The sequence below is a fragment of the Vombatus ursinus genome, unplaced genomic scaffold (genome assembly GCF_900497805.2).
Source record: "Vombatus ursinus unplaced genomic scaffold, bare-nosed wombat genome assembly UNPS02000580.1, whole genome shotgun sequence".
Taxonomy (NCBI): Eukaryota; Metazoa; Chordata; class Mammalia; order Diprotodontia; family Vombatidae; genus Vombatus; species Vombatus ursinus.
The window spans coordinates 8,351,884-8,364,968 of NW_020940358.1; the positions used below are offsets into that span (position 1 = coordinate 8,351,884).

The 13,085-nt window shown below is 36.5% G+C and overlaps 1 protein-coding gene across 8 annotated transcripts in view; it reads right to left on the reverse strand.

The window, feature by feature from the left end:
• Window positions 1-13,085, reverse strand: part of OSBPL2 (oxysterol binding protein like 2) — a 119,474-nt gene that overhangs the window by 61,114 nt on the left and 45,275 nt on the right. For all 8 annotated transcript variants that reach the window (XM_027850219.1, XM_027850206.1, XM_027850176.1 and 5 more), the window contains one exon: window positions 2,546-2,717. In XM_027850219.1, coding sequence (XP_027706020.1) covers window positions 2,546-2,582 — 37 coding nt within the window. In that variant the 5' untranslated portion in view covers window positions 2,583-2,717. The remainder of the gene's footprint in view (window positions 1-2,545; window positions 2,718-13,085) is intronic.

Sequence of the window (13,085 nt, forward strand, 5' to 3'; positions counted from 1 at the left end):
ACACACACACACACACACACACACACACACACACACACACACACACAAAATTATTGGCAAGTGGAAACTGATGACACCATGAGACATCAAGAAACAATAAAACAAAACTTAAAAAATGAAAAAATTGAAGAAAATATGAACTATCTCACTGGAAAAATAACCGACCTGGAAAATAGATCCAGGTGAGATAATTTAAAAAGTATTGGACTACCTGAAAGCCATGATCAAAAAAAGAGCCTAGACAACATCTTTTAATAAATTATCAAAGAAAACTGCCCTGATATCACAGAATAAGGGGGCAAAACACAAATTTAGAAAATCCACCAAAGGGGTGGAGCCAATATGGTAGAATAAAAGCAGTGACTTGCTTGAGCTTCAAACTCGGAACCCCTCCAAATACCTGTGAAAAATAACTTTAAACAAATTCTACAGCAACAGAACCCACAAAAAGGCAGAGTGAAACAAATTTCCAGCCCAAGACAACCTAGATGGTTGATGGGAAAGGTCTGTTGCGCTGGGCTGGGAGAGGAGCACAGTTCAGCATGAGCTGCACTGGCAAAGAAGGGGGCCCCCAGCAAACCCAGAGCAAGCCTCAGGGGACTGAATCACAAAGGTAGCTGTGGTGGTCTCCAGGCTTCTCAACCCATAAACACCAAATACAACTTAGAAGGTCAATAGGAAGGGTCTGTTGGACCTGGGTGAGAAAAGAGCATAGCCTAGCCCTAGACCTGGCACAGTCCCAGGACAGTGACAACAGCAGCTGATGATGGAGCTCTTGGCCCACAAATGGTGGGGGGATCGAGCTGCTAATCAAATTTATAAGAATACAGATCATTCCCCAATATGAAGAAAGATGAAGAAATCAAAGCTCTCTTACTCATATGAAAAAAATTATCTAAATTGCTATTAATAAGAGAAATGCAAAGATGATGAAGAAATCAAAGCTCTCTTACTCATATGAAAAAAATTATCTAAATTGCTATTAATAAGAGAAATGCAAATTAAAAGAACATCAAAGTACCACCTTATACCTACCAACTTTGTTAGTATGACAGAAAAGAAAAATGACAACTGTTGGAGGGGATGTGGGAAAATTGGGACACTAAAGCACCATTGGTCAAGTTGTGAACTGATCCAACCATTCTGTAAGAGCAATTTGTAACTATGCCCCAAGACTATAAAACTGTGCATATCCTTTGACCCCCAGCAATATCACTACTAGATCTGTATCCCAAAGACACTGAAAAAAAAGAGAAAAAGAACCTACATGTACAAAAATAATTACAGCAACTCTTTTTGTGGTAGCAAAGAACTGGAAATTGAGGGGATTCCCAACAATTGAAGAATGGCTAAATAAGTTGTGGTACACAATTGTGAGGGAATATTATTGTGCTATAAGAAATGACAAAGAAGATGGTCTTATAAAAACCTGGAAAGACTTACATGAACTGATGCAAAATGAAAGGAGCAGAATCAGAAGAACAGCGTACACAGCAATAGCAACATTATATGATGATCAACTGTGAATGACTTAATTTTTCTCAGCAATACAATGATCCAAAACAATTCCAAAGGACTTATGATGAAAACTGCTATTCATCTCCAGAGAAAAAACTAATGGAGTCTGAATGTAGATCGAAGCCTACTTTTTTTAAATTTTTCTTGGGTTTTTTGGTCTGTTTTCTATCACAACATGACTAATATGGAACTATGTTTTTCATGACTGCACATGTATAATCAATCAAATTGCTTGTCTTCTCAAGGAAGAGAGAAAGAAGGGAAGAGAGAATTTTGAACTTAAAATTTTAAAAAATATGTTAAAAATCATTTTTACATGTAATTGAAAAAATACATTTAAAAAAAGGAAATGGCATTTGCATAAGTGCTTTAAGGTTTATAAAGTACCATCTTCAAAATAATCCTGTGATAATGGCAGAAAGTGGTCATGCAAAATTTGTTCACTGAACATGTATTTACCTATAGTGTCTAACATACCAGATAATGTATTTCATATTTAAAAATTTATCAGAAATAAAACCCACCTCTTATCTCCTGACCAGTTGGTAATGGACAAGAGGTATAGAATTAGACATACTTTTCAAACATGTCCAATGTATGGATTTGATTTCCTTGACTTTTCTTATTACAAGAAGAGTTTAAAAAAAAATTGGGAGGGGTGGGGCTGCAGAGAAAGAAAAAGGCTATTGATAACAACAGGAAAAAGAAAGGAAAGAACATGAATGAAACAGTTTAAAATGCAAAGAGAGAGAAGGAAGTTTAGAGGGGAAAATACAAGTACTACAGCGTGGTAGCTAACACTGAATGTATTATATACATATATAAATTTTTTAAAAGCTGTATGCAAAAGATTCATAGTTTCACATACAATGCTCTTTCTTGTTCTTCTTTATACATAAAAAGGTTTCTATTTGTTGGCGTTCATCAAGTTCAGAATAAAATGTAAAAATAAAAATTTATCAAAATTCCAGAACTTAAATAAATGCTACCAGAAGTTTGGTTTCTTTTAACTTAGTAGCCTACTCACCTGTAACGGCATCAAAGAATTCTTCTTCACTATTCATCCTTCAGTAGTAAATCCTTTTTTCTTCCCCGGTTTGCTGCTGTCTATAGCATCATTGTACTTGAACTACATATAGAATTAGAAATAATTTTATGCTGTGAACTTTTTATTCATAAAGGCTCAACAGACTGAAGACCTAAGAGGAGAAACATTATGACAGAATTAGTTCTTTGAAGTCCTACATTTCAGAAACACTTTTAAAAAACAAAACATTTTCCAATTCATTATCTCTGAACATTGAAGACAAAAAGTCAAATTTGTGTTCTGAATATAATATCATTTATATCTAGGCACTGAAATAAAATGTGAGTTATTTTACTTCATAAATGGATAACTTCCAAATGGGGGAAAACTTTTTGAAGATAAAGGTCAATGTTTCATGAAATGCAAAAATAACTGAAAAAATTGTTAACAATAGTTGCATTAGCAAATTATCAAAGAGTATTACAAATTCATTTCAGAAAACTCTTATTAAGTACCTACTGAATGTGCAAGGCACTATTGTAGTTGCCAGGAATACAAAGAATGAATGAAAAAAATTAGTAAGTGTATTCCAAGTGCTACTAGGATACTGAGGCCAAGCGTAAAAGAAAGACAAATACTCCCCTCCACCCTCAACTCCCTCATAAGAAAAAGAGAGAGAAAGAAAGAGAGAGAGAGAGCTCGCACATGCACCACTCCTATCCTCAAGGAATTTACATTAATTCTACTGGGGGAAACAATATGTACATATAGGTAAAAAAAAAAAAAAAGGTCATTTGACGAAGAAGAGTACTAACAACAAGGGGGATGAGGAAAGACTTTTGTGACAACATCATGACAGGATTCACTTGGCATATACAAGAAGGTTCAGGCTACAATAACCACAACCTCCCTCATATTCTGGCGGAGATTGTCAATAGGCAATCACAACTTCACAAAACTTTCATGAAAACTAGGTTTATTACAAGAGAAATGAAAATGTATGTGGAACCCAAAGAGTTTACAATCCATACAGCAGTCTGCATATTTATGACAGCAAGATAAACAAAGGGGGAAGAGAGCAGAAATCACCACCTAAAGGGGTGTGGCATGGGAGGGGGAAAATGCAGTAAAAGTGGGAAAAGGACAAAACAAGGCAACACAAAAGCCACATTCTTTTCCCTAGGGAACTTCTAGAGAGACCATGAAGATATGATCTGCTTATCTACAAAGGTCCCAGATGCACAAGGCTAGTGCAGACTGTCTGGTGCCTCTTTTGACTCTCAAGAACACAGAGGGAATGCAGCTTGGAATGCAAACAACACATTATATTAGCTGGGGGCGGGGGTAAGGGGATCAGGGCCCATACTTTACATATTCAGGGTTTCCTGCATACCCTGGGTCCAGTGTTTCTGGAAAACGTGACATCTCAAACAGACAAGTTCAGGGGACCCCTTGACATTCCTTAACCAGACAGAACAAGAACCAAGAGTCCTGGGGATAGCAGTACTCCCCAGACCACTGCTCTGCTTCCAGTTCAGCCTTTGCAGTCATCAAGGGGAATATCACTTGTATTTTGTTTTTGGTTTTTTTTGGTTTTTTTACTTTTAGGCAGTTGGGGTTAAGTGACTTGCCCAGGGTCACACAGCTATTAAGTGTCAAGTGTTTGATCTGAGGTCACATTTGAACTCAGGTCCTCCTGATTTCAGGGCTGGTGCTCTATCCACTGTGCCACCTAGCTGCCCCCAGGAATATCACTTGTAGAAAGAAGATCTAGCAGCACCACTACCCACAGCACCAAAGGTATACCATCTGCCACAGATGGGGCAGGTAAGTTAAAAAGCCCTGGAAACAGCAGCACTTCCCAGATCCAAGCCTGGCCCTGGCAGGGAAGTAACCTTTGTGGCAATTTCCTCTGCAAGAGCTGCTATTCTCTTGCCATTCCATCACCCTCCAGAAGCCACAGCTACTAAAAGAAAAGTTCTAGCTACCAAAATGTCAAATTGTCCACGAGAAATAGATATGGCTTTGTCAGTGGAAATGATGTTAAAGAAGAAGCATAGCCATTTGCTTTACCACAGCTCCCTAAAGACCCTGAGACCTTTCCATCTGACTAGCCTGGGATACTTTGAGTTACCTTGTCTTCCTCAATTAGAATGGGAGCCCCTTGAAGGTAGGGACTGTTTGGCTTTTTTAATTGTATCCACAGTGCTTAGCACAGTGTTTACACACAGCACAACTTAATAAATGCTTTTTTCATTCATTCATTCATTTATTCATTCATTCACCTGAGCTAAGCCACAAAGGACAGAGACTGAGGTAGAAAGGAGGAGAGTATTCTAAAGAAGTGGGGGAAAGAAGGCAGTCTATTTATAAGCATAACGGTAGGAAATTAAGTCCCAAGTATTGGGGAAAAGTGAATAAGCCAGTTTGACTAGTGCATAGATTATGTGAGAGTGAGGTGACATAAATCTGGAAAAGTAGGCAAGAGCCAAATTGTGGAAGACTTTACATGCTAAAGTGAGGAGTCTGAATTTTATCCTAACAATGGTTAGTTAAGGAAACAACATGAACAATTTGTATTCTGTACATATAGGACAGGTGTTAAAAGTTCTAGCAAAATCCAACACATAACTTGGAGTTGGAAGTGACCTCAAGGGTCACAATAAAAGCTTACTGAAATCATGTTGACACACACATACACACAATGGCTTCATTACTGCTCAAATGTCATCCACACTACATCAACAATCAGTTTGGTTTGAAATATTAGAAACCTTTATCACAAATTACAAACAACTGAATTGCTGTAGCAACAGAAATGTTTTAACATGTTTAAAATTTACATCCACTTTAATCCAGTTTTCAATTCTAAGGGCATTAAAATGCCTTTATAAATTGTCAACAAAAAATAAGTCAATCTAGACCTAAGTACACTTTTTAAAATGGTCTCTCAAATTACATTTGCTTAGTGTTTTAATATAATTCACTTATATTAATGTTTCCCTAGATTAATTCCTGAAGACAGGAATTTTGTAAGTTATAAAAACTAAAAATTAAAGGTCAACCTAAATCCAAAAATGTTTGACCTTCTTTTCTCTGAAAATAAGCACAGTTCTAACTTTTATTTTGTTTCCAAATTACAACCTAAGTCAAAATAGTCCTTCTACCTCAGTCTTCATATACACAGAATTTCAATAAAAACTCAGTAATAAAAAGAGGGTTGAAAAGAGGTATATCTGAAACACACATTCTCCTTATTAGTGTGTTTCAGAGTAACATGAGATTTCTCCAAGATTAAGAGGATACCTGAATGTTTGTTCTATATTCCAGGTATTTTGCCTCGAAAAATAAATTAATAAGATTTTTTTTTAAAAAATGTTTTTAATGATTTAGTTTATTCCCTTCATTCATTGAAAAGAATTTGAGGTTTTCTTTACAGTTTTGTTCTAATGCAGCTAGGCGATTCAACTATCTCTTAAGTCAGTTCTTTTTAACATGACTTCTTCATAAGGATAACTAGTAGGATCTAAGATAACTTTGTACAAAATACTATGCTTCTGTAAACTATTCTATAGCAATCCTTTTAGATAGGTCACAAATTCATGAGCTTTGTGGTAAATATCACAAAGAAAGAAGTAGATTCACGTTCTTCATAATGTGGCCTCCTTCTACCTATCCAGTCCATTTGCACGTTATTCCCCTTTCCTCTATCTCTGCTGTCCCGCCACACTGGTTGGGACACTTAATCTCCTGTCTCCATGCCTTTGCCATGGCTATCCCCTATACCTAGAATGTTCTACCTTCTGGAATCCTTGTCTTCCTTCAAGACTCAGGTCAAGCACTACCTTCTTTATCAGGTCTTACCGAGTCTCCTCAGCTGCTACTGCCTCTCACTCCTCTGCTATTCTTTTATTTGACTTGTATATTATGTTTTGTCTATAGCTATATATGCCAGTATGTAATCTTCCCCTCTAGATTGTATGATCCTGACAGCAGGGAGTCTTTTGATTCTGTCTTTGTATTTCTAGTGCTTATCACAGTGTGTGGCACACAACAAGTGCTTAATAAATGCTTGTTGAAAGGATATGAAAAGGCAGTTTTCAGATGAAGAAATTAAAGCCATATATTCACATAAAAAATGCACTACATCAAAAATTCTGAGGTACCACATCACACCTATCAGATTAGCTAACATGACAAAACAGAAAAATGATAAATGTTGGAGATATGGGAAAAATATAACACTAAATGCATTGCTGGTGGAGTTGTGAACTGATCCAACCATTCTGGAGAGCAATTCGGAATTATGCCCAAAGGGCTATAAAACTGTGCATACCCTTTGACCCAGCAATACCACTTCTAGGTCTGTATCCCAAAGAGATCATAAAAATGAGAAAAGGACCTACATGTACAAAAATATTTACAGCAGCTCTTTTTGTGGTGGCCAAGAATTAGAAATTGAGGGGATACCCATCAATTGGAGAATGGCTGAACAAGTTATAGTACAGGAATGTAATGGAATACTATTGTGCTATAAGAAATGATGAGCAGGAAGACTTCAGAAAAACCTGTAAAAAGACTTATATGAACTGATGCTGAATGAAGTGAGCAGAACCAAGGGAATAACGTACACAGTAACAGCTACACTGCCCAATGACTAACTTTCATAGACTTGGCACTTCACAGCAATGCAAGGATCTAAGACAACTTCAAAACACTCATGATGAAAAATGCTGTCCATATCCAGAGAAAGAACTATGGATTCTGAATGTAGATTGAAGCATACTATTTGCTCTCTTTTTGAGTTGTTATTGTTTTGTTTTGTTTCTTCTTTCTTGAAGTTCCTCCCATTGGTCCTAATTCTTCTTTACAATATGACTAATGTGAAAACATGTTTAATATGAATGTATATGTAGTACCTGTATCAGATTGCATGCTATTTTGGGAAGGGGGAAGGGGAGGAAAAGGGAGAAAATTTAAAACTCAAAAGCTTATGGAAGTGAATGTTGGAAACTAAAAATTACTTAAGTAATTAATTTTAAAAATAAAATAAATGCTTGTTGGTTGTGTTTGATTGTTGTAGAAGTTTAGCTGTTTATGTAACAATGAAAATAGTGCTACATAATCATGCCAAAGAAACCTTTAGAAAACACCTATCCTTATCATTATATTTTTATTTTAAGTAGAAATATCATTATTTCTGCCTCAGTGTAAAATGTTTCAAAAGGTCAGTGCAGAAATTGCGAAAGCATGCAGCAAAATTTAACTCTTTGTTCTCAGGCAAGAATTATTAAAATGATATAATAACTATATACATTTATTTAGTGCTTTAAGGTTTGCAAAAAGCTTCACGTAACAGCTATGTTTTTATGCTGCTTTAAAGTTTGCAAAGTGCTTTACACATAGTCTATCATTTGATTCACACAACAAACCAGCGATATAGGTCCTGTTATTATACCCATTTTACAGATAAGGAAACAAGAGAATTTAAGTGACTTATCCAGGGTCAAACAGTAAGTGCCTGAGATACAATTTGATCTCAGGTCTTCCTAATACCTAGTCTAATACTCTTTCCACCACATCAAGCTGTCCCTAGCGGGCTATTTTCCTTAGTGTACCATTCAAAAGTTCAGCCTTAATAACTACAATTAGAGCTAGAATTTATATAGTGCTTTAAGGTTTTCAAAATAGTTCACATATATTTTCTCACTTAATCTTCACAACAACCTTGTAAGTTAAGTATCATAATTATCCTCATTTTATAGGTGAAAACTTGAGGCTGAGGGTAGTTAAATGATTTGCCCAGGGTCACACTGCTGATAAGTGTATGAGGTAGTATTTGAACTCAGGTCTTCCTGCCTTCAAGTCCAACACTCTATCCACTGAGTCGCCTAGATGTCCTTATGAAAAACCATTCAATGTGGCTGTGGTAAGAACACTGGACTGCAAGTCGGGGGGGGGGGGGGGGTGTCTGGGTTCAAATTCTGACTCTGCTATTTATTACTACCTGTGTGATTTCACCTCTCTGGGCTTTAATTTACTTCCCTCATCTGCAAAATAAGAGAGGATTAGGGGAGAGAAAAGGGAGGGAGCCAGAGAGAAGATGTTAAGACTAATCTCTTTTGTCTTCTCTAACTCTAAATCTATGACCATAAAAAATGTCAGTGTAAAACAATTACAATCAAAATCAACATCCTGGCACCTTAATTATAACTTCTGGACTATGTTCTAGAAATGCAAGCTCAGTACATCCCCTATATTGGGTTATGGGAATTTTCAAATAAAAATATCCACCATCCAGTTCTCTAAGATGCCAGTCAGTCCTATTTAATGATAGTCAACTCCACACAACCAGCCATAAAGCAAGTTAAACAATATGCCACAAAATTCTAAGTCTTAAACTACTAAAAATGAAAACTGGTGCTCATTTTAAGTCTTTTATCCCAAGAAACCTTTACAACAATGTGATAAGTAGATAATAACTACATGAATTGTTCTCCCTCCCCATTTCAGTCAGTGAATTTCTACCCATTCAGGTCTAATTCACAAGCCACTTCTCCTGACTCACATAGCACTTAGTTTTGGAGCTCACTAATAGACTCAACATGACAGTATATACACCATCTTTTCTAATTCTGTTTTTGTTCCCCTCCATTAAAGTCTCTGATGCCTCACTACAGTATGAAGGTGACCCTGAGTTCTCAAAGACTATTCCAGTGCAATAAAAGCTGTAGCAGCGCCTAGAGCATCATAGGTCCAGAGCTGGAAAGAATTCAGCTCTCGCTCCAAAAGTGTTAAGTTCCAAGACAAGGATATATGCCCTTTTCATAATATCAAACTTGTATGGTCTCCTAGTTCCATGAGGCTTTCTTGGATAAAAGATGTCATGAATCAGATGACAGACTTAAAACTTCTGCTGGAGACAGCAAACATCATCCAAGAAAGAAGTTAAGTTCAACTTTACACAAATCTGAGAAAATAACCCAAACAGAAACATAGAACTATTATTACATAACATGTCCTGAAAGTCCATGGGTAAGAGCAGTGAAAGTTGTTTTGTTGTTTTATTAATTTATTTTGATTTATCAACAATCACTTCCATAAGCTTTTGAGTTTTAAATTTTTCTCCCCCTCCCTCCCCAATATGGCACACAATCTGATATAGGCTATACATATTCATCCCTATTAAACATATTTTCACATTAGTGATGTTTTAAGTAAGAATTAGAACCAATAGGAGGAACCACCAGAAAGAGGAAACAAAACTCAACAGAAGAAAAAAAAAGCAAATAGTATGCTTCAATCTGCATTCAAACTCCATAGTTCTTTCTTTGGATGTGGATAGCATTTTCCATCATAAGGCCTCTGGAGATGTCTTAGATTCTTTCATTGCTGAGAAGGGCTAAGTCTATGAAAGTTAGTCATTGCACAAAGTCACTGTTACTGTGTACATCGTTCTCCCAGTTCTGCTCACTTCACTCAGCATTAGTTCACTCAAGTCTTTCCAGGTTTTTCTGAACTCCACCTAAAGAGCAATGAAAGCTACTTGCTAAAGTGAACAGCACAAAGACAGATTTTATGATCTTATTATCTTACACCATGCATAAGTTTTACTTTATATTTACACAAAATATTCAAGATAACTATGTCTCAGGAAACTGCTTTCATCAAAAAGCATCTTGTCTTTCTGATCAAAATTCATTTTTTTTTAAAAAGCCTCTACAGGAAAAAAAAAAATACAGGAAAATAAAATACTCTACCAACTCAGTACTCATTTTTTAAAAATAAATTTTCATGCTTTTCTCATTTGGGAAATGAGTACTAGTAATCAGGAGACCCAGATTTTATTCCAAATTCTATAATGCTGGAAAAGTTTTCACTCTGTCTCATTTTTCTCATCCTAAAAATAGGAATACTACTATCTATCCCCTTATATAAAATACAAAAATTGCATTTAATAATATTTTAAAACCCAGGGACTGCATCTCATGTATTATGTAGCAGAAAGTCACTGAAAAGACTAAACTAAAAATTAACTGAAACAATAAATTAGCCAAGTTGCAAGATATAAAACAAATCAGCTTTCCTGTATACTGCAAACAAAATCTAGCAGAAGACAGAAAAATTACATTCAAAATACCTGCTGTGCAAAATATTTGTGAGACTACTTTCCAAGACATATGCAGGAACTACATGAACATAACTACAAAACACTCTTTAGAGAAATAGAAAGATAAATAATGAATAAATATTAATTGCTAATGGGCAGGCCATGATAATGTAATAGAAATGACAATAATACCTAAATTAATTTATTTATTTAGTGTCATACTAAAGGAGATTATTTTATAGAGTTAGAAAAATAATGATGAAATTCATATACAGAAACATAAGGACAAAAATCTCGAAGTAAGCAATAAAAAACTGGAAAAAAAGAGGGCAAATAGTAGGAGATATAAAGTAAACTATAAACCATGTTACAAAACAGTAATCATCAAAACTATTTGATACTAGTTAAAAAAAAAGAGAGGTCAATCAATGGAGCAGATTACGTACCCAGACCAAAAAAACCCCAGCTACTGGGACAAGGACTCATTATTCAACAATAATAACAATAACAACAAAAACCTGGTAAGAAAAGTGGAAAATGGTCTGGCAGAAATTAAGTACTATATACCAAAATAAACTTCAAATGGATAACTGACTTAAACAAAAAAGGTGATATCATAAACAAGATAGAATAGAAAATATAAATTACCTTTCAGATATATGGACTAGGTAAGCAGGCGTTCACAGCCAAACAAGGAAGAGAATGGATGATAAAAGATTAAATGAACAATTGCGAATGCATAAAATTTTAAAAGGCTTTGCACAAACAAAACCAATGCAGTTAAAATTACAAAGGAAACAGGTAACTAGGAAAAAATCTTTGCAGTAAATTTCTCTAGTAAAGAAACCTCTTGGGGGCAGAGCCAAGATGGCAGAGTGAAAGCAGTGACTAGCTTGAGCTGTCCCCCAAACCCCTCCAAATACCTGTAAAAAAATGGCTCTGAACAAATTCTAAAGCAACAGAACCCACAAAAAGACAGAGTGAAACAAATTACCAGCCCAAGACAACCTGGATGGTTAATTGGAAAGGCATATCGCGCCGGGTGGGAGAGAAGCACAGTTCGGAGTGAGCGGGCAGGCCACAGCAAACCTGGAGCAGGCCTCAGAGGACTAAATAGCAGGCAGCTGTGGCGGTTTCCAGACTTCTTAACCCATGAACGCCAAAGACAACTTGGAAGGTCAGTGGGAAGTCTATGACTGCAGTGAGAGAGAAGCTAGGTCTCAGCCCCACATCCTGAGCGTGACTTGAGGCAACGGCTGCCTCCTGAGCTTCTGGCCCACAGACTGAGGGGGAATCAAGTGGCTGATCAGAGAGGGATTGCAGGGATCTCTTTGCCAGTGGTGAGGCAGGAATCTCTTGCTTTGCCCGTGCTTGGATCTGGGTCACAGTTCTGAGGGGCAGTCCTGGGGCAAGGAGGAGTGCTGGTGTGGTGGAGCTTGTTGTGGTGGTGGTGGGGAAACAACTCGCCCCTTATCATACCACCTTGGAAGAACTGAAAATTTACAGGTCCCTAGAAGTAGCTCTGAAAACAGCTGTACAAACCCCCGAAGCTTGGGACAGTACATTCTCCACATTGGAAGCAGACTCTTACCTTAACAAAGGTAACAAAACTCAAGTAACTGGCCGGAATCATGAGTAAGCAGTGCAAAAAGAGTCAGACTATATTATCTTACTTTGGTGACAAAGAAGATCAAAACATAGAACCAGAAGAAGACAACAAAGTCAAAAGTTCCTACATCCAAAGTCTCCAAGAAAAATATGAATCAGTCCCAGGCCTTGGAAGAGCTCAAAAGGGATTTTGAGAAGCAAGTAAGAGAAGTAGAGGAAAAACTGAGAGTGATGCAAGAAAATCATGAAAAACAAGTCAACAGCTTGCTAAAGGAGACCCAAAAAAATACTGAAGAATATAACACCTTAAAAAATAGCCTAACCCAAATGGCAAAAGAGGTACAAAAAAGTCAATGAGGACAAGAATGCCCTAAAAAGCAAAACTGGCCAAATGGAAAAGGAAGTCCAAAAGCTTACTGAAGAAAATACTGCCTTAAAAATTAGAATAGAGCAATTGGAAGCTAGTGACTTTATGAGAAATCAAGACACTGTAAAACAAATTCAAAAGAATTAAAAATTAGAAAACAATGTGAAATATCTCACTGGAAAAACAACTGACCTGGAAAATAGATCCAGGAGAGAGAACTTAAAAATTATTGGACTATCTGAAAGCCATGATCAAAAAAAGAGCCTAGACATCATCTTTCAAGAAATTATCAAGGAAAACTGCCCTGATATTTTAGAACCAGAGGGCAAAATAGAAATTGAAAGAATCCACTGATGTCTTCCTGAAAGAGATCCCCAAAGGAAAACTCCTAGGAATATTGTAGCCAAATTCCAGATTTCCCAGGTCAAGGAGAAAATATTACAAGCAGCCAGAAA